At 64.3% G+C, this 19,459-nt stretch overlaps 3 protein-coding genes across 3 annotated transcripts; 1 reads left to right on the top strand and 2 right to left on the bottom strand.

Annotated features, from left to right (window-relative positions):
- Positions 1-1,737: 1,737 nt before the first annotated feature.
- GPR142 (G protein-coupled receptor 142) lies at positions 1,738-3,712 on the bottom strand. Its single transcript, XM_057418633.1, has 2 exons — positions 3,521-3,712; positions 1,738-2,780 (listed from the first exon to the last, which is right to left on the bottom strand). Exons 1-2 carry the CDS (start codon positions 3,654-3,656, stop codon positions 1,912-1,914), a joined length of 1,005 nt encoding a protein of 334 aa, XP_057274616.1. The 5' UTR covers positions 3,657-3,712; the 3' UTR covers positions 1,738-1,911.
- Positions 3,713-7,226: 3,514 nt separating this feature from the next.
- On the top strand, positions 7,227-11,022 carry BTBD17 (BTB domain containing 17). Its single transcript, XM_057418632.1, has 3 exons — positions 7,227-7,427; positions 8,632-8,912; positions 9,459-11,022. Exons 1-3 carry the CDS (start codon positions 7,262-7,264, stop codon positions 10,533-10,535), a joined length of 1,524 nt encoding a protein of 507 aa, XP_057274615.1. The 5' UTR covers positions 7,227-7,261; the 3' UTR covers positions 10,536-11,022.
- Positions 11,023-12,212: 1,190 nt separating this feature from the next.
- Positions 12,213-18,884, bottom strand: DNAI2 (dynein axonemal intermediate chain 2). The gene is made up of 13 exons (XM_057418523.1): positions 18,698-18,884; positions 18,014-18,175; positions 17,805-17,926; positions 17,120-17,262; positions 16,444-16,557; positions 14,870-15,009; positions 14,561-14,683; positions 13,719-13,942; positions 13,368-13,503; positions 12,923-13,069; positions 12,591-12,815; positions 12,396-12,506; positions 12,213-12,236 (listed from the first exon to the last, which is right to left on the bottom strand). The coding sequence occupies exons 1-13, from the start codon at positions 18,878-18,880 to the stop codon at positions 12,228-12,230; spliced, it is 1,839 nt and encodes a 612-aa protein (XP_057274506.1). The 5' UTR covers positions 18,881-18,884; the 3' UTR covers positions 12,213-12,227.
- Positions 18,885-19,459: the final 575 nt, after the last annotated feature.

The raw sequence follows: 19,459 nt of genomic DNA, 5'->3' as shown, positions 1-19,459 counted from the left end.
CCTATGGGCACTTCCACCTCCGCGTCCCCCCCACACCAAGTGGTTTCCTTCCCCCTTCCCATGGGGGCCCTCCTGGCTGCACCCCCTTGGGGTTTGTGTAGGTCCTGCAGAAACACCCCCTCAGCGGCTGCCTGCTTGGGTGCGATGCCACCAGGGGCTGGCTGCCTTGGAGGGACCAACCATGCGCAGCAAGGGACCGGCTGCCCTCGGTCCCCTCCTACGGCCACGTGCCGGGGCGGCTGGTGCCTGGCACAGCCCCTTTCGGCGAGGGCAGAGCCCGGTCCCGGTTCCCCAGTGCCCAGGCTGGGCTGTGGAGCTTGATGGCCACGATGGGACGGGGCAGAGCGGGTCCCTCGGCGCAGCAGCCGCACTGAGGTGCCGGGATGCAGCTCGCACAGCCCCGGGACCAAGGCCAGGCTTTCCCCGCCGCCTCGCTCCACAAACACCGCTCGCCGGCAGCAGTTTTTCCAGGCTTACCTTTCCTATGGAGCTGCGGGGCTGGGTGCCCGCTGGTGCAGCGGCTCTGTGGCACGGCCAACCGAGCCCCGGCTCCCCTGCGTCTGATCGCCTCTGTGCCCCTCGCAGCAAGGCTGAGGAGCTGGTTTCCAGCCGAGCCGGTTGCGTCCAGCCCGGAGCCCCTCGGCGGACGCGGTCAGCACATTTCCACCTCCCTCTCCAAGTAAATAAGCACCGGTTGGCGAGGGGGGGCCGGTGGCGGCCGCGAGCGGGGCTGGGGCTCCTGCCAAGCGCTGCCTTTGCCGGCCGAGGTGGCCCCTCCAGCCCCGGGGAAGGGCTCCAGGGGGGGGATCCAGCCCTGGAAGCCCCCGCGAGGGGAGTCCGGCGGGTGGGAGGCGCTGCCCGGGTTAATAACTAATCCCTTCCCGAGCCTGCTCTCCTCAAGTGCCAGAACTAATGGAGCGAGCACCTCCCAGGTACCACCCGCGCCGCCAGGTCTGGCTTTAACCCTGTCACCGGGAGCACGCATCCCGACTGGTACAAAGCAGCATCACCGGTGGGGTCTGCCCCTGCAAGGCAACCATCCGGCTGCGGGGCTCTGGGTGCTGCTGTGGGTCAGCCCCATAGTTAAGCTTCTGGCTCATCCCACATTCACACTGAGGGCAAATGCTGCACCCCATCCCACCCCAATGCCAGGCACAGACAGGGCTCAGTGGGGAGAGCAGCGGGGTCTTCATGCCCTGCTTGGGCCCCAGTCCTCCGGAGCAGCCCCCCCGGATGCTGTCCTGCCCGGTCTCTTGGGAATTCCACCGGAAAGGCTCGAATGGGGCTCGAAAGGGGGGGGATTATGCTGAGGGCTGGGGTCTGCGGGGTGCCAGCTCCGCAGGGCGACCCATCCCTGCCCTCTGGTGGCAGCTGGGGACGGGCTGGCACAGCCGCTCGCACAGCGCCACAGCCAGCTTGGCACTGGTGTAAGTGGGAGGGCAGCACTGGTGCTGGGTGCGCTCGGTGCAGGGCAGCACCCTGAGCCACCTCGGTGGGAGATGCTGCACCCCTGTGCTGGGTGCACCCGGGGGCTTCAGCCTTGCAGCCCCTGGAGCTGGGGTCTTACTGTGTGCCAGGTCCTGCAGTTGGGAATGGTGCAGTCAACACCCTATGGATGCTCCGGAGCAATGGGGTGGGCTGGGACCCTGTGCCTGGGGGTGCTGATGCAGAGGGACCCCATCGGGCTGCTCACAGGGAGCCAGACCTAGGCAGAGCTTTGGTCTCAGCACAGCAGTTTATGGAGGAAGGACCATGCCACCGGCACCGCATCCTCACCAGGGCTGGAGCAGCTCATCTGCACCCATCACCCCTTGCCATGGGGCAGCCGTGCCCGCTGGGTTCCCTGGGATGGGGGACAAGGGGCAGCGTCCCTGGGGCAGGGTCTCACCAGGTCCTGGAGTGATGCACGGCTCAGAGGGCAGTGCCAGCGCCCGGCTGCAGCACTTTCAGGGCTGGATGTGGGAAGCGGGTGCTGGCGTGCCGGGGGCCGTGACGGAGGTGGGCCCGGAGCACCTCGGCCACCGTGCGGCGGAAGGTCTGGCTCACCAAGGAGTAGAGGAAGAAGTTGAGGGCGGTGTTGAGCATGGCCACCATGTTGGCGATGTCCAAGGCCAAGTGCACGCGCCAGTCCCGCTTGACCGAGGCCACGTAGAGGTGGCAGATCATGACGATGGTGCGGGGAGCCCAGAGCACGGTGAACACGGTGGTTTCAGCCAGGAGGAGGGCTGTGGTCTTACTCACGTAGGGCCGGCCGCCCCCCGAGCGCCTCCGCTGCTTCAGCTTGCAGATGATGATGGGGTTGGTGGCCAGGAAGATGCTAGAGGGCAAGAAGTAGACGGTGATGCAGTGCACCCACTTGAGCACCATATCCAGGGCGGTGGGGGGGTCGGCGTCGCGCCACATGTCCAACCACCAGTAGAAGGGGATGCCCGTGGCCAGGGCCACGGCGAACACGGCTGCGATGATCTTGCGGGTGCGCTGTGGGTAGGAGAGCGTGCGGTACCGCAGCGGGTGGCAGAGGGCCACGTAGCGGTCCACGGAGAGCAGGACTGTGATCCACGTGGAAGCGTGGTTGGCCGTGAACTCCAGGACATTGATGGTGTGGATGAAGGCGCTGGGCACAGCCCGCGCCAGGATGGCTGTCTGCAGGATGAAGCCCATAAAGATAATGAAGACCTGGGTGAGGATGTCGGAGGTGGTCAGGGCCAGCAGGTACCAGTACGATGACTTCTTGGTCCTTGTGGCCAGGCGGAACATGGCCACGGCAGTCAGGAGGTTCACTGGAGGGAGGGGAGCGATGCGTGGTGGTGAGAAAGGTGTGCGGAAGGGAGCAACGTGTGGTGAACCTGCAAGAAACCTGGAGAGGGGCTTTGGACAAGGGCCAGGCCAAGGGGAATGGCTTTAACCTGCCCGAGGGGAGACTGAGCTGAGCTCTTAGGCAGAAGCTCTTCCCTGGGAGGGTGCTGAGGCGCTGGCACAGGGTGCCCAGAGAAGCTGTGGCTGCCCCATCCCTGGCAGTGCTCAAGGCCAGGTTGGACACAGGGGCTTGGAGCAAGCTGCTCTATGGAAGGGGTCCCTGCCCATGGCAGGGGTTGGAGCTGGAGGAGCTCCCTTCCAACCCAAACCATGTTGTGATTCTGTGAGACCTGGGGGCTCACAGGCCCCCTGCAGCACCCAGCACCCCAGGGGTGCCCGGGCTCTCCCAGGGCTGTGGGGTGAGCGGCTGCAGGTCCCAGCTGGGTGTGGAGCTATAAATATCACGCTGCATTGGGGATTTACTGAGCTGATTAATCTCCTCCATGTGGCAGCCCAAGCAGCACAAATACCATCTGTCCCTGCTGCTGCTGCGCCTCCTGCCCCAGGGGCCGGCCTTTAGAGCTGAGCTCCACAGCTGGGGCTGTGGACCCTTGAGGACTCTCCTCCCCATCCCCAAAACCCCAGGGCTGGGATGGGAGCCAAGAGCATGGCCTGCGTTGAGGATGCACGGCTCAGCCCCCCTTGCAGAGGCTCAGCCCCTCACCTGGCAGCCCCAGCCCCAGCAGGACACTGTAATACACGATGGGGATGATGCCGACCATGCAGGGTGACCGCTCCAGCTCCAGCCATGCTGCCTCACTGGTCCACACCTCCGCTGTGCTGTTGGGCACTGAGAGCATCGCCTTCCACCACGGACCGGCTGCGAGGGGAGACAGGGAACATCAGGGGGCTGAGGGCCCTGGTGGCACCCAGGTGGGACATGGCACAGGGGCTTGGCTCCCATGGGTGCACTTGCCCCAGGCCTGCCTCCATGTCTGCCCATGATAGAACACCCATGGGTGCTGAGGGACAAGGGACCTGGGATCCAGCCTTCATGGGTCCACCATGGTGACAGTCCCCATCCCCAGAGGGTGGCCCCTACAACTGCAGATGCTCCTTGGTTATGGCCTTGAAGGAAACCAGATTAAAACACCACGTTCTTAGATGGGTGCCGGAGGGGGGTTCCAGGGGCACCAAGGGCATTGGCCATCCCCAGGCTTTTAGCTAAGTCCTTTGCCAGCTCCCCGGGCCGCCCTGCATGAAGCAGAGACCATGCCTGTACGCTTGTACCCCTGCCCGGACCCCGCACCCCAATCGGTCCCATTCTGCCCCCCACCATTCATAAACCCAGGCGTCCCGAACTCCACGCTCCTATTGGTTAGAGGGGCACAGGCTTTACCCAATCAGAGAGGCGTCTTCCATGAATGGGGAAACCAAATCTGAGCGCTGCGCTCTGATTGGTCAGAATCCCCCATCCAAAAGAATCAGCATCTCCTGGGCTACGGCGACCCCAGGCCCCAGAGCCGGGGCGCAGGGGGGGGGTCCTGAGCCCAGTGTGGGGGTACTGAGCACAGCTTCGGTCCCAGCCCGCCCCTGGCCCCACAGGGACCCCAAACTGCTCCAGGTCCACTCACCGCGGTCTCCCGACGGCTCCAGGGCCGGGGGGGGGGGCACGTTTCCCACAGCTGCTTCTCCCATTCCGCCCCCCCCCCCAGCGATAGATGTGTCCCCGCAGCAGTGCCTCGGGGGGTTCCCACCTCTCCAGCCCTGGGGCCGAGGGGCTTTGGCCTCTGCTCCCGGCTGGGATGGGGCCAGAGCTGAGCCCAGGCTGGGTGGGATTGGGAGGGGTAAGAGGGTGCGCAGGGGGCTGCCAATTAACTGCAAATTAGGTCTGGCTCAGCAGCAGCAGCGCCTCCAGCCCCTCACATCCCCCAGGGAACGGGGGCATCGATCGCCTGCAGCTGAGGCTGGAGCGCGTTAACCCTCTCCCAGCCCGGTCCCGTTTGCTCTGCTGGGGGGTCTGGTCCCTGTCTGGTCCCCTTTTGTCCCCCCCCTGCCCGGATCCAGCACCCCAAGCCCTGCAGGAGGTGGGGTCTCACCTTGGTGGCCCCTGTGGCACCGTCCCGGTGTGCGATGCCACCTTCCCTGGGCCCGGAGAGGCACCGGTGTCCCCGTCCTGCCGGTGTCCCTGCCGGTGTCCGTGTCCTCACCGGTGGCTGTGTCGCCGTCGGTGTCCTGGTCCCCTCCAGCACCGTGGGCACATGGCACAGCCTCCCGGGGCTCAAGGGACGTGGGGCGGAGGGAGAGCAGCGTGGGCAGAGCCACGGGCTGGGCTAGCAGAGCACGGGTGACGTCCCCGAGCCTCGCTGCTCCCATGGGAGCCAGGGATGGGGTCACCTGGGGAGGGTGCCCCAGTCCTGAGTGACTGTGACAGAGCTCATCCCCGCACCCAGGGCAATGGGGGGGTGGTGGTGCAGGTGCCTGGGGACAGCTTGCCCCCCCCCCCAAGGTCTATGCCACACAAGGGGTCTGGGGCCAACCTCTGTGCACTCAGAGGAGCGTGCACATGTGAATGTCCTCGTGTGTGCTTTGTGTGCCCCTGCCAGGCTTTGCTCTGTCTGTGCCTGGGTGCCCACCCATGGCCCAGCGTGGAGGGAAAGGCTGCCCGTGCCTCAGTTTCCCCAGCAGCACAGTGTGTGTGTGGGGGGTGTATGGATGCTCTGTCCCCTGGTGACCACCAACACCAGCCCCACGGTCCCCTATGTCGTCCCCCCCATGCTCTGTGGCCAGCCATGGGGCACACGAGGGTCTCTGGGCTGTGTGGGGCGGGCTGTGCTGGCACCGTGCCACGGCTCACCGGGCACAAGCTGTTGTTTTGCAGGCGGGTGGTTAAATGAGGCATCGGTGGATGTGGTGAGCCATTAACCGGCTGTGCTGCAGCGGGGGCCCCTCGTCCCCCTGCGCTTCCCCGCGAGGCAGGAATGCTGCCCTGGGCTGCGGGCTCTGCTTGCACCGCGCTCCTGGGGCTCCCGTGCCCCATGGGAGCACGGCACAAGGGGTGGCTCATCCCCAGCCCCTCCATCCATGGATCAGGGCCAGATGGGTGATCCCATTCCCCCCCCCCCCCCGCGCGGGCGCTGCGTCAACATCTGTTGAGCTCAACATCTGGAGACCCCATCTAAGCCTGGCTCACCCCCCTGGACCACGGCTGTGCTCGGGGATGAGGCTCCTCAGCCCTGCCTCTGCTCCCGCATGAGCCCATGGCAAACGTGTCCTCAGAAGCCCTCGCTGGCACTAAAGCAGCCCCGGCCACGGCGTTGGCACCGGGGGCACGAGGCCAGGGCCAGGCAAGCTGACTCAAAGGGGCAGATGGGCTGAGCACCCCCCGCTCTGCTGGAGCCCCCTTGCCCATCCCACCCCACCGCATGCCTCGGTGACCACCTTCACCCCAGGAAGCACCCCGGCCCCATCCTGCCGGCTGCAGGGTGCTGGTGCTGGCAGCGGTGGCTGTGGCACGGGGCATCCCCTCCGTGGGTGCTGAGGAGGGAGCGTGGTGTGAACCGGACCCCAGGCACCCGGCGCTGTCACCTCGCTGGCAGCTGAACGCCGAGCGGCAGCACCGCAGGCACCAGCGCTCATCCCGTCAGCCTGGACGGCTGCTCGATAACCGGGACTGGTGAGCATCCTCCTGGGGGGGGATCCGGCACTGCCAGGAAGGTCACAGCATCTCCCCGGCGGTGTCCCCAGGAGGCGGGGTCCTGCTGCACCCCAAAGTGACCTTGTGCAGTGGTGCCACTGCTCCTGCCTGGGGAGCACCGAGCTGTGGGGCTCCTGCCCGGCCTGGCAGCCCCCCAGTACCTTCATGGGGGGGGTCCAGCAGTGGGTGAGGAGCTGCCGTGTCCCTGAAAGCCTCCATCTGTGGGGTCTGTCCCCCATCTCCATCCCACCTGGGGTCCTGGCTCCCTCCCATTGATGCCATTGGGGCCAAAGCCAAAAGTGGGGTTCAGAGACTCTGTGCTCCCACCCCAAAGCCCCACAAGAGGTGTTGGGGCAGGCAGGGAGCCAGAGGAGGCCGGGACTGGGCACTTGCACGGCGCAGGCAGCCTCTTGGCTGCAAAGGCTGGGAAAAGGGCAGGCAGTTCCTGCCGGCAGCCCGGATGCCATGGTGATGGGCTGCTGTCGGCATGAATACCCATGAGCTGGGGGGGAGCGGGGAGGCCATAAAGAGCTGTGCCCTGAATGCAAAGACCCCACTGATGTGTCCCAGGCGCACAAAGGGCTGCAGCCATGCGTGGGGCTCCGGCACGGCGCAGGGCTGCGGTGAATGGATTCGCCCCCATGGTGTGCCGGGGCTCCCCCACCACAGCACCCCGGGGTGCGGGGCTGGGGTCCGGGCTCAGGGTGGGATGGATGGGGGCTGGATGCGGTTCCCTTGGCAACGGCCGGTCCCAGTTTCCACCAATCGATGTGGCGGGCTCGTGGCCTACATAAGCGCCCGGCGTGTGCCGGTGCCGCGCCGAGCCCCGGCAGATGCGCTTGCGAAGCCATGGCCAGGCTGACGGGCACCCGGCCCGGCCGGCGCTGGGGCTGCGCCGCTGCCTTCCTCCTCCTCCTCCTCACCGTGCAAGCGGGTAAGGGCGGCCGTGCCGGGGGGAGGCATGGAGGGACCCCTCTGCCACTGCCGGGTACCATGGTGGGGCTGGGCTGCGGTGTGGGTGGCCGGTGGTGCCCATGGGAAGCTGAGCACAGCTCCCCAGCAGCCACTGTGGTGAACTGGGAGGGATGGATGCGGCTCATGGATGTGCTGAGCCCCACGGCTGTGCCCCACGGTGCCAGGGAGGTGCTGGTGGTTAGAGGTGTGCCCATGGAAAACTCGGTGCTGCCGGCAGCAATGTCCAGCACCATGGGGCGAAGAGCTCCTCATCCTCATCTTCGTTTTCATCCTCATGCCCATCTCCATCCCTGCTCAGCTGGGTGTAAGCTGGCACTGGGAAGGGTGATCGGACGGCTCGCTGGGAGCAAGATGGGATTTGAGAGAGATGGAGCCACATTCATCCTGGAAGAAGGATGCTCCGGGAAGCGGGTGGGAGTTGTGGCAGGAATGAGAGGGGAAGGCTCCCTACGCCCACAGGAGCACAGAGACCCCTGTTTCACATTCCCACATCCCTCTCCGATCCCTGCTGGGAGCCCAGCACTGGAGGGACATGGGCATGGGGGCACGGTCACCCCTGGTGCACGCCTGAGCTGGGGCCAGGAGGACGGGAGTGAAATTTGGCTGGGAAGGAGATGCTGGTTCACAGCATCAGCGATGGCACCGGGCACAGATCAGCAGTGACACCAGGACAGCCGGGGTCTCCAGGCAGCTCGGAACATGGGAACCCATCCCTGGGTGCATGGGCACAGGGTAACTGGCTCCCCCCATCCAGGGACTCTCGGGTGCCCCATGGGTCAGTCCGGAATGCAGGGTTTGGGGGTGATGCCCAGGGCTCACTCTGCTGCAGCAGGGCTGGGATCAGGGCTGCAGACCGGGCTGTGAGCCAGCGCTGCCCGGCACAGGGCCATTTCCCAGCACGTCCCAGCCTGGGACATGGTGGTCTCACCCCTTTTGCTGCAGAAAAGCAGGTTTTTGGCTCCTCAGGACACAAATGTTCCCATGTGCCCTTGGTCCTCCCCACGCCCCCTTGGCACCAGGCAGCTCTTTGGCACTGGGGTGGGAGAGGGGAGGATGTGCACAGAGCCAGGCTGCCCATTACCCACCCAACCCCACAACCGGACCCTGCTCTGCTGTGCCTGGCTCCTGGGGCGCAGCTCTGGGACGGTCCCATCTCCCCCCAGCCCAAAAAGCCGACTTGAGCGGTGAGGCCACGGCCGCCACCATCAACCACTCGCTGACGCTGCTGCAGCGGCTGCAGGAGCTGCTGCACAACAGCAACAGCAGCGACTCGGTGCTGCGGGTGCGCACGGCGGCCTCCGACGAGGCCAAGGTCTTCCACACGCACCAGCTGCTGCTCAGCCTCCAGAGCGAGGTCTTCGAGAGCCTCCTGCGCAACCAGAGTGTCCTCACCCTGCACGAGCCCCCTGAGACCGCCGCGCTCTTCGAGAAGTTCATCAGGTACCTGCGGACCCCACGGCATGGGGACAGCGGCAGCGATGCAGCTCCCATGGGGACCCCATGGGATGGGGATGCTCGGAGGGATGGAGACGAGGAGAGATGCTCCTCTGGGGACCACGGTGGGATGGGCTTGGTGGGGGGGATGCAGCCATGAAGGGAGGATGCTCCTCTGGGGACTATGGGGACTCAACGGGAAGGATGACTGGAGGGATGCAGCTAAGGATGGCGCCCGGATGGGACTCCATGGGATGGGGATAACGAGAGGGATGTAGACAAAGAAGGATGCTCTCTAGGGACCATAGGAACTCAGAAGGATGGGGTACCCAGGAGAATACAGTCAAAGAAGAAGGATGCTCCCCTGGGACCCAAAAGGATGGGATGCCTGGGAGGGATGCAGCTAAGGAAAAGGGATGTTTTCATGGGATGGGGACACCTGGAGAGATGCAGCCCAGGAGAGAGGATGCTCCCTTGGGCTGATGGAGCCTGTGTCAGGGCTGGGAAGGGGCCTGGGGGACCCCAGCATCACGTCCCCACACTCTGCCCCAGGTACCTGTACTGTGGGGGGGTCTCCATCCTGCTGCACCAAGCCATCCCCATGCACCAGCTGGCCAGCAAGTACCGGGTGTGGGGGCTGCAGCGCGGCGTGGCCGAGTACATGAAGAGCCACTTGGCCAGCGAGTCGAGCCAGGGGCACGTGGTGGGCTGGTACCACTACGCCGTGCGCATCGGGGACGCGGCGCTGCAGGAGAGCTGCCTCCAGTTCCTGGCCTGGAACCTCTCTGCGGTGCTTAGCAGCGCCGAGTGGGGCTCGGTGAGCGCGGAGCTGCTGCTGCTGCTGCTGGAGCGCTCCGACCTGGTGCTGCACAGCGAGCTGGAGCTCTACACCGCCGTGGAGGGCTGGCTGGGCCGGCGGCAGCCCGAGCCTGCCGTGGCCGAGCGGGTGCTGCGCGCCATCCGGTACCCCATGATTCCCCCCAGCCAGCTCTTCCGGCTGCAGGCGCAGTCGGCGGTGCTGGCGCGGCACCGCGGCGCGGTGCAGGACCTGCTCTTCCAGGCTTTCCAGTTCCACGCCGCCTCCCCGCTCCACTTCGCCAAGTACTTCGACGTCAACTGCAGCATGTTCCTGCCCCGCAACTACCTCGCGCCCAGCTGGGGCTCCCAGTGGGTCATCAACAACCCGGCGCGGGACGACCGCAGCACCAGCTTCCAGACGCAGCTGGGGCCCAGCAGCCACGACGCCGGGAAGAGGGTGACGTGGAACGCGCTGTTCTCGCCGCGCTGGCTGCCCGTCAGCCTGCGCCCCGTCTACTCGGATACGGTGCCGGGCGCCGTGCAGCCCGCGCGCATCGAGGACGGGCGGCCCCGGCTCGTGGTCACGCCGGCCATGAGCAGCCCCGACTTCGCCGGGGTCAGCTTCCAGAAGACGGTGCTGGTGGGCGTGCGGCAGCAGGGCCGCGTCCTGGTGAAGCACGCGTACAGCTTCCACCAGAGCTCCGACGAGGCGCCCGACTTCCTGGCGCACGCCGACCTGCAGAAGCGCGCCTCCGAGTACCTCATCGACAACTCCCTGCACCTCCACATCATCGTCAAGCCCGTGTACCACTCCCTCATCAAGGTGAAGAAGTAACGAGGCGGAGAGGGGCCCCGCTGCTGGACTGCTCCCAGCCCCACGGGGGGGGTTGTGTTTGGCTCTGCCCGTAGGTAGATGGAGGTCCCTGTGCCGGGGATCCCAGGGCCGGGCTCTCCGGTCCCCGTCCCTCCCCTGTTGTCCCCCTGCCATGTCCCGTCTCCGTTGCTCCATCCCTGTCCCTGGGTGCCCGTGGGGAGCTGGCTGAAGAGGGGCTTTGCACTAGGACCTGTAGTGACAGGACAAGGGGGAGTGGATTTAAGCTGAAAGAGGGTAGATTTAGATTAGAGTTTAGGGAGAAGCTCTTCCCTGCGAGGGTGCTGAGGCGCTGGCACAGGGTGCCCAGAGAAGCTGTGGCTGCCCCATCCCTGGCAGTGCTCAAGGCCGGGTTGGACACAGAGGCTTGGAGCAAGCTGCTCTATGGAAGGGGTCCCTGCCCGTGGCAGGGGCTGGAGCTGGAGGAGCTTTAAGGTCCCTTCAACACGAACCACGCCGTGATTCTGTGATGACACTGGGAGCCCCCAGCCCCGTGCAGGTGATGCAGGAGGTAACACACGGGCACATCCTGGCTCACAAACCCCAATAGGCAAGAAGATGGGGACAGGAACAGCCCGGCCTTCCTGTGATGCCACCCCTGTGGCATTGGGTCCCTCCGTGCCGGGTGATGAAGCCATGGCGATGGCTCTGGCTGTTGTCCCACGTACCCAGCACCCGGCAGCTCAGTGGTGAGCTGGGTGCGTGCCCAGGGTGGGGGGTCCAGACCCCCACCCTGCCCGAGCACCTCCACCCCTGCCTAATAAAGCCAGAAAACGAACACGGGGCATGTGGGACATCTTTGGGGTGGGTTTGGCATGGGCAGAGCTGGCTCCCATCCCTACCCCTGCCCATTGCCCCCAGCTGGGCTGGCTCGGGGAGATGCTGCCTGGTGCTGGGCTGGCAGGATGGGTGCTCATCCCGCTCTCCTGGCACAGAGTCTGGCCTCTCTCTGGCAGGGCAATGGGCTCGGCTCCAGTGACTCCATCCATCCTTGCCGCTGGTGCTGGCACCGCTCCTGGTGATGAGTGATGGGCGCTGCTCCTGCCAGGGGGTGGGGGCAGCTGGAGGGGCACAGGGACCCCAGCACCTGGGGAAGGGGCTTTGCATGGCTGGGGAAGCACCTTCCCACCTCTCCTTACTGAGACAACCAGGGCAGGCCCCTAATGAGGTGCTTGCGAAGCTGCAGACCTGGTGCTCTGCTCCTTCCCTGCCCCTCGGAGCTCCCAGCCTGGAGCTGGAGGTGCCTGGTTAATGATTCACGGGGGTTAAGCAGCAGGTCTTTACCCAGCACGGATAATGCCAGCCCAGGCTCCGCAGGCTGCTCCTGCAGGGACAGCAGCGGGCTGGGGCCCTGGGGCTTTGCTCTGCATCACTCTGCAGCTTGCAAGGGGCACGGTGCTGCACCGGGACCCTGCTGGCACCGCCAGGTCCCTGCTCTGCTCCTTGGGCTGGGGATGCTTTGCCATGGTCAGGAACTGAGGAGGGGAGAGGAGCGAGAGGCTGCGATTCCCCCCCCCCCGTGCTCAACCCTGCTGTGAGAAACCAGGATCCGTGATGTGGAAAACTCTTTATTCACCCTGACTCAAAACCCAATGAGCCAGGAGGGGCAGGGAGTACCTGTGCCCAACACGAGGGCTCCTGCGAGAGCCACCGCTCCTACTCCTCCTGCGGAGGGAGATGTGGGGTCAGGGAGCTGTGTGGGGCCCCCTGCTCACCACCTCGCTGAGACAGAGACCCCCAAGCTCTGCCCAGCCACGGAGCAGCCTCAGCCCCACATGAGCCACGGAGCAGCAACCTGAGCAAGGGGGGGGAACAGCAACTGACCTTGGCAGCATCCTCCTTCTTCCCCTCCTCTCCCGTGGGCTCCTGGCTCTCTTCCTCAGGCACCTGGATGTCTTCCTCATGCAAAGCTGCCTCCTCAGTGTGATCCTTAACCTGAAGGGCAGAGGCCGATCCCTGTCCCCCGCCCCACAGCAGCGAGTCCCGGCTCCCGCTGCCGGTTCACCCCATCCCCGGTACCCTGCCGTGCAGCTGCTGCGCCTCTGCCCGTGCCTTCCTCTGCAGCTCCGCCTGGATCACCTCTAGGAACTCCTCCCGGGCCCTCTCCAGCACCTCCCGGGGGCTCTCTGCCGGCTCCTCCTCCATCTCCATCACCCTGCTCCCGGAGCGGGCGCGCTCCTTCAGCCGCATCTCCCGGTGCCGCGCCTCCAGGATCTTCTCCCTCCTCGTCTCCCGCTCGAACATCTGGGGCAGGGTGAGGGGGGGAGCGCCGGGCTCAGCGTGCCCCACACCCGGCCCGTGCTGGCTATGCCGGGGCCCACTCGGAGGAGGGGGGACGGACACACACGTACGGCGTTGACCAGGTTCTTCTCGTTCCTCTGGAGGGTGCAGAGCACCGAGGAGATCTCCATCACGCTGACGGTGCCCACCTTGGAGCCGCAGGCGACGATGCAGCCGTCGTCCTGCACGCGCAGGCTGCACAGGGGCTCGTCACACACCTGGGGAGGGAGGACGGGAGGCGGTGGCACTTGCCCCTGGTGGGATGCCCCATGGCGGGACGCGGGCAGGATGAGCTGGATGAGGCAAAGCCATGCGGTTGCCAACAACAGGAGCCTACGCGTGAAGCTCCAGGCACAGCTTGGGGCTGAGGGGAGCCGCTTGATGGAGCTTATCCCGAGCTCCATGGAGATGGGATGAGACCCCATCCCTGGCTCTGCCTGCTCCACGCAGGGCAAGGGGGGCAGCTCTGCCAAGGAGCCTGCTGCTGGAGGGACCCGGGGCCGCTGCGGACCCAACCTTCAGGCTGAGGAAGGGGTCGTTCTGCTTGAAGAGGAAGTCCCAGATGTCCAGGGTCCCGTCTGAGCGGGTGGTGAAGAACACAGCCGGCCTCACAGGGCTCCAGCACCCGTCCGTCAGGTAGGCGAGGTGGTACCTGCCAGCAGACCCGATGCAGCGGGGATGGGCTCAGGGTCTCCGTGGCCACCTCCTGCAGTGCCCTCAGCCGTGATGGCACCGCTCTGCCTTGGGGACCCCCCCGCCACCTCCTGCCTGACTCGACCAGAGCAGACCCTGCTGTTCACCAGCCCTCAGCACGCTGCTCCGCAGCAAAAGGATGACTTTTTGCAGGGCACACACCCCAGCACCTACTTGGTCCACATAATTGCAGACTCCTTGGCATCCTCCGACCAGATTCGAGCGGTCCAGTCGCCGACTGTCAGGAAGATTTTGGGGTACGTGGGGTTCCTGCTCAGGGCATAGACGGGTCCATGGTGGCCGCTGTAGGTGCAGGTGATCTTTTCGGCGGGTGTCTTGGCTTTGCGGTTGCAGAGGATGACGATGCCCTGCTCCGTGCCCACCATGAACTTGGTGGGCTGAGGGTGGGAGGAGAGACAGGAGCTGTCAGCAGCTCATGGGATCCCACGGCACGTGGGGCAGCAAAGGGCTCTGCTGTGGGAGCAGGGGGAGCTGGGGAATTTCGGTATTGGAAGACTGGGATAGCAGTGCCTAAAGGGGCTGCAGGAAACCTGGAGAGGGGCTTGGGACAAGGGCCCGGAGGGACAGGCCAAGGGGAATGGCTTTAACCTGCCCGAGGGGAGACTGAGATGAGCTCTTAGGCAGAAGCTCTTCCCTGGGAGGGTGCTGAGGCGCTGGCACAGGGTGCCCAGAGAAGCTGTGGCTGCCCCATCCCTGGCAGTGCTCAAGGCCAGGTTGGACACAGGGGCTTGGAGCAAGCTGCTCTATGGAAGGGGTCCGTGCCCGTGGCAGGGCTTGGAGCTGGAGGAGCTCTAAGGTCCCTTCAACCCAAACCAGGCTGGGATTCTGTGATTCAGAGACCAAAATGCCAGCGGGACCCCGTGTTTTGGGAGAACATCAACTCCTGATGCTTAGAGGTGGGTGGGAAGAGGCCCTGGGCTGCAGCACCATGCTCTGGGTCACTTGTGCTGTAGCCCTGGATCCCTGCCCCGGCTCCGGGTCCTGCACTCACTGACCAGGGTGCTCTCAAACTCCAAGGAGACGGCGCCCAGAGCGTTCTTGAGGATCCCTTTCCGGGAGATGTCCAGGACCAGCTGCTCGGTGGGCACGGAAAGCTTGCGGATGTCCCACCACAGCACCTGCAGGGACAAGGAGCAGGACGGGGCTGCAGGGATGCTGCTGCCTGGGCTGAGGGTGCTGGGGGCTCCCCTGTGCCAGCCCTCGCTGCCAACCCTGGGGGCTGGGGATGCTCTTTTGGGCTGTGAGCTCCTGCCAGGGGGTCCCTGTGTGAGTGCAGGGCCCCGCTCCCTGCCCCTGCCCTTTACCTGCCCATCAGTGGAGGCTGAGAAGCAATCGGTGCCCGTTTTGGACTGCAACCAGATGGCTCCGTACACGGGGTCCCTGTGGCTGGCCTCCACGCTGGACACCTCCACGGGCACCTGCCCTTTCCTGGTGTCCCAGTAAGCTGGGAGGGAAAAGGCGATGGTAAGATCTGCACTATCTCCTTTCCCTGCCTCCTTTGCTTGCCACACCTTCCCCAAGGAGATGCTGCCCCACGGCCCAAGGCAGAATGGGAGCAAACCTCACTGGGTGCTCCCTCGCCACCTCCCAGCCCCACAAGCACCAGGGATGCCCACCCTGAGCCATAACACAATCAGCACCACCTGCAAGCACCAGCCTGGAGGGTGGTAACGTCCTAAAGAGCCTTTCCTCAGCTCTCATCACTCCGTGCCAGATGCACAGCAATCCCCAGAGGCAATCAATGCCCCCCTGGCTCCCCCCTGCTCTGCACAAGGGGTTGTGCAGGGCCAGCTGTGCTCTGAGCAGCCCCTTGGCAACACTAAACAGTGCCTCTTGCACTCGGTGATGCTGAAAACCAGCCTGTGTGACCTGATCCTCCCCTCCTGCATCCCAAAGGATGCTGGCTAAGGCAGGTTCCCTCCCAGACACATTTCCCTCTCCCCATTTCCCTGTCTCTGCCCCTGACACAAGGTCTATGGTGGCACCGAGCCCCACGCGCTCCCTCTTGCTCACTGCTCATTAGGTAATTGGAGGTGATGGAGGGACGGGGTGAGGTCCATGCCCTCCATCACCCCGGAGCGCGCAGCACAGCCCTGCCCCACGTGCTCTGTCTGCTTCCAGCGCTGCTGCTGCTGCCATGGGGAAGGGAAAGGGCGGAATGGGTGCAATTAAACCACAGAGTAAATAATAGAGCCATAAAGGGAGCTGGCAAAGAGCAGCCCTTTCCACGCACTGGAACAGCAGCACAGGACAATGCAGGGCATGAAATGATGGCAATGCTCCTGGGCTCTTGCCATGCCATGATCCGGGGCTGGCGGTGGGCACGGTGCATGTGCTGCTCTGTGTCTGCCCCAGTGATCCCCACAGCAGTGTCGCTGCCCCGAGTGCATGCAAAGGGATCCAGGCAGGGTCCTCCCCTCTCCAGGTGCATGCAAAGCTCCAGGGCTTCAGGCCCTGCCCGGGGTATTCCCAGCTGCAGCACTAAGGCCACGATGTCTTTGTGAGGGGAGCAGAGCTGGAGCCAGGCTCTTGCTGAATTAAAATGAAGACCCTTGTTCATGCAGCTTCACCCTTGGGAAGGGTCTGTAGGGCCAGGCCAAGGGGAATGGCTTTAACCTGCCCGAGGGGGGACTGAGATGAGCTCTTAGGCAGAAGCTCTTCCCTGTGAGGGTGCTGAGGCGCTGGCACAGGGTGCCCAGAGAAGCTGTGGCTGCCCCATCCCTGGCAGTGTTCAAGGCCAGGTTGGACACAGGGGCTTGGAGCAAGCTGCTCTATGGAAGGGGTCCCTGCCTGTGGCAGGGGTTGGAGCCGGAGGAGCTCTAAGGTCCCTTCCAACCCAAACCACGCTGTGATTCTGTGATGGATCCATCTTCCTTACCCATCTGCCCATTGTAGCATCCTCCCACCAGCACGAAGGAGTCTTTGGGGTTGTATTCCAGGGTCACGAGAGGCGATGGCGGCTTGAGGACCATCTCGGGCCTGCTGGAGTTCTCTGCCAAGAAGGGATGAGTGAAGAGCAAAGCGCAGGGGCAGCCTGGAGGGCGAGCACCCACCTCCAAAGCAGCCTCGTGCTCCTGCACCCACTCCTCCACACCGGGCTGGAGGAGGTGGCCATGGCACCACTGAGCCAGGGAAGGAGGGGGACCCCCGGTACCCCAACCCGTGGTACCCTGACCCTTCCTCTTGGTGTTTTTCACCCCAAAACACGCAGGTCCGAGCGAGCGATTCTCCACCTGCGCTTGTGCAGCCTCTGTCGTAATCAACCACGAGTGAACCACAGCAAGACAAGAACCACATCGGAGCGGGGCTCAGCTGCCTGCTGTGGTCACAGGCTCCGCAGCTCATGATGCAGTGGGATGTTAGCGGTTGTTTCCCACCTGTTAGCCAGCGTTCCGGCCCCATTCCTCCCCTTCCCCGCATTGATCCGTGGTCAAAGCAGACCCCCAACCCCCTGTTCACCCCCTCCAGAGGGCTGGGAGGCTCCATTACACGCTTCGAAGACACAAAGTGCTTCCGCAGCGGCAGCACTGCTGCCTGCTGAGCTCTGCCCTTACCCAGGTCCCAGATGTACGAGTCGAGGCTCATGTCTTTCTTGCTCTGCTGGAACTCCAGGATGGAATAAGCCACTGCCAGTTTCTTGCTTGCATTGGGGCACCAGGAAATGTGCGTGGCCGTCCTCTTGGCTGTGTTGGGGTCCCTTTTGGATAACAGGACATCAAATAAAGCCGTGCTAACAGCTTTGGCAGGCCCTGGGATGGCTGTCTCCCAAAGGAGACTGGGGGTATTGCAATTAAAACAACCCGTGAGCATTGAGTGCAGGAAATGATTCTCCTGGCTGTTGGGTGGGAGGAGAAGAGTTGATCTAATGAAGTCTTTCCAGTTATATGTTTCTAAGAATCCAGCTATGTTACTGGATCTGACTTCTAGGAATGACCTAAACAGCCCCTGACATGGGAAAATTACCTTTGAGGCATATAAAGAATTCATCAAATCGTGCTTAAAGCACTGTTAGATGCTCAGAGCAGTCCCTGAGCGGCGGTACCTCTCTCCAAAGTGTTTTGGGCAGCGTGGGGAGGAACGGGTGGAGTTACGGAGCAGGGGGCTGCAGCAGGGCTCTCCATCCACGAACCCAGCCAGCACGATCCTAAAGCTGCTGGGTTTTCCAGCTCCTGTGTGTCCGGAGGAGGGTTGATACGTGTGCTGCGTGGAGCGCCCGGTGAGCCCCGCTGCCCGCGCTACCTGATGGCACTGATGGTTTTTGCAGAGGGGGGCTCGATCTCCACCTCTATCATCTCCTCCTCTTCGAAGTACTCCTCGTAGATGTCGATGGCGTTGTTCTGCTTGACGCAGTGCTCCATCAGCTACGTGGGAGCACAGGCAGGGGCTGTGGGCAGCTGCCTGCGTGAGGGGACGGGGGGCTCTGGGAGCAGGGCATGCCCGGTCCTTACGGTGCCGAGCTGTGTGATGACGTTGATGTAGTGCTCGTCCTTCTCCAGCTTCTTCCTGAAGCGCGCGGTCTGGTCCGCCTCGCGCGGGTTCACGTCCTTGGGCCAACCGCCCTCCACGTGGTTCACACCGCGGGACTGCACCTTCACCCGGTCCGTGTTGACCTGGGGGTGGCCAGGAGGAAGCAGAGCAAAGGTTTGAGCCAAAAAGGTGCAAAATCCGACCTAAACCATGCTGTGAAACCCCCGCTCCCCCTCATTTCCCATAGGAAGATGGGCTGGGAACACCGGGGCTGTTCAGAAGAGAAGTTGCATGGAGACCTCAGAGCAGCTTCCAGGGTCTGAATGGGGTACAAGGATGCAGGAGAGGGACTCTTCATCAGTGACTGCAGTGATAGGACGAGGGGTGATAAAACGGGAGATTTAGGTTGGAGATAGGGAAGAACCTGTTAATATGAGGGTGGTGAGGTACTAGAACAGGTTGCCCAAGGAAGCTGTGGCTGCCCCATCCCTGGCAGTGCTCAAGGCCAGGCTGGACACCGGGGCTTGGAGCAAGCTGCTCTATGGAAGGGGTCCCTGCCCGCGGCAGGGGCTGGAACCGGATGATCTTTAAGGTCCCTTCCAACCCAACCCATCCCATGGGTCTGTGCTTCACACCCAGGGAGGCCGCCGGCACCCAGCCCTTACCTCGTGCTCCGACATCTCGGCACTGTGCTGCACGGAGGCGTGCACGGGGTCCCTGCGCACGAAGCTGTCGGCCAGGCCGGGGTCGGGGGGGATGTCCACGTTCACGATGGCCGCCTGGTCGGAGAAGCAGCAGGGCCGGCCGAACTCGCTGCGCTTCCTCGTGTACAGGTACGAGATGTCCATTGCGGCCCCGGGACCGGCGGTGCTGCTGCGGGGGGACCGGGGGACACCCGGCCGCGCAGCACCGCGTCTGCCGTTGCCAGGCAACGCCGGGCGGCGATCACGTGATTGGCGAGGGCAGTACTGGTAACGGGTGCTTGATGAGCTGGGGTAATTAGCGCATTGAGCACGCATGGCTAATGGGGGTCTGCTTCATAGCCCTGCTGTGGGGGAATGGGCACCAGGCTGGGGCCCCTGTGTGAGGGGACTGGGCCGTGGCCGTTGTTGGGGATGCCCTCTGTGCTCCCCCGACTCCTCCTGCTCAGCCCTGGGAGGGGGGAATGCTGCCTCCTTCCTGCGGGAGCAGGAGGGGAACCCGGGAGAGGCAGCCCTGCAGCTGCAGGAGTTGGCCCCAGGGATGCAGGGGCTTGGATCCAGTGGGGTCTGGCATCCGGAGCCAGCGCTGCCCCCCGCACACCCAAGCACTCCATGGAATCCCAGCCTAGAGCTCACCCAGCACCCCAGCGGGGTGGGCAGGAGGGGTGCCTGGAGCAGCTCAGCCCAGAGAAACCCGCACTGAGGAGCATGTTTAGTACAAGTGTT

The sequence above is a fragment of the Pezoporus wallicus genome, unplaced genomic scaffold (genome assembly GCF_028554395.1).
Source record: "Pezoporus wallicus isolate ANWC-B61680 ecotype Strahan unplaced genomic scaffold, APGP_CSIRO_Pwel_v1 contig_3710, whole genome shotgun sequence".
NCBI lineage: Eukaryota > Metazoa > Chordata > Aves > Psittaciformes > Psittacidae > Pezoporus > Pezoporus wallicus.
This window is presented reverse-complemented; position numbering and strand designations above follow the sequence as displayed.

Excerpts from the sequence above, each read along its gene's own strand:
- DNAI2 (XM_057418523.1), bottom strand. The coding sequence starts at position 18,880 with ATGGACATCTCGTACCTGTACACGAGGAAGCGCAGCGAGTTCGGCCGG. Across the intron at positions 17,927-18,013 it reads TCATCACACAGCTCGGCACC|CTGATGGAGCACTGCGTCAA; the intron begins GTAAGGACCGGG and ends GCTCCCACGTAG. Across the intron at positions 12,507-12,590 it reads CGCAGCAGCTGCACGGCAGG|GTTAAGGATCACACTGAGGA; the intron begins GTACCGGGGATG and ends TCTGCCCTTCAG.
- GPR142 (XM_057418633.1), bottom strand. The coding sequence starts at position 3,656 with ATGCTCTCAGTGCCCAACAGCACAGCGGAGGTGTGGACCAGTGAGGCA. Across the intron at positions 2,781-3,520 it reads GCTGGGGCTGGGGCTGCCAG|TGAACCTCCTGACTGCCGTG; the intron begins GTGAGGGGCTGA and ends CCCTCCCTCCAG.
- BTBD17 (XM_057418632.1), top strand. The coding sequence starts at position 7,262 with ATGTGGCGGGCTCGTGGCCTACATAAGCGCCCGGCGTGTGCCGGTGCC. Across the intron at positions 7,428-8,631 it reads CCTCCTCACCGTGCAAGCGG|CCCAAAAAGCCGACTTGAGC; the intron begins GTAAGGGCGGCC and ends ATCTCCCCCCAG. Across the intron at positions 8,913-9,458 it reads TCGAGAAGTTCATCAGGTAC|CTGTACTGTGGGGGGGTCTC; the intron begins CTGCGGACCCCA and ends TGCCCCAGGTAC.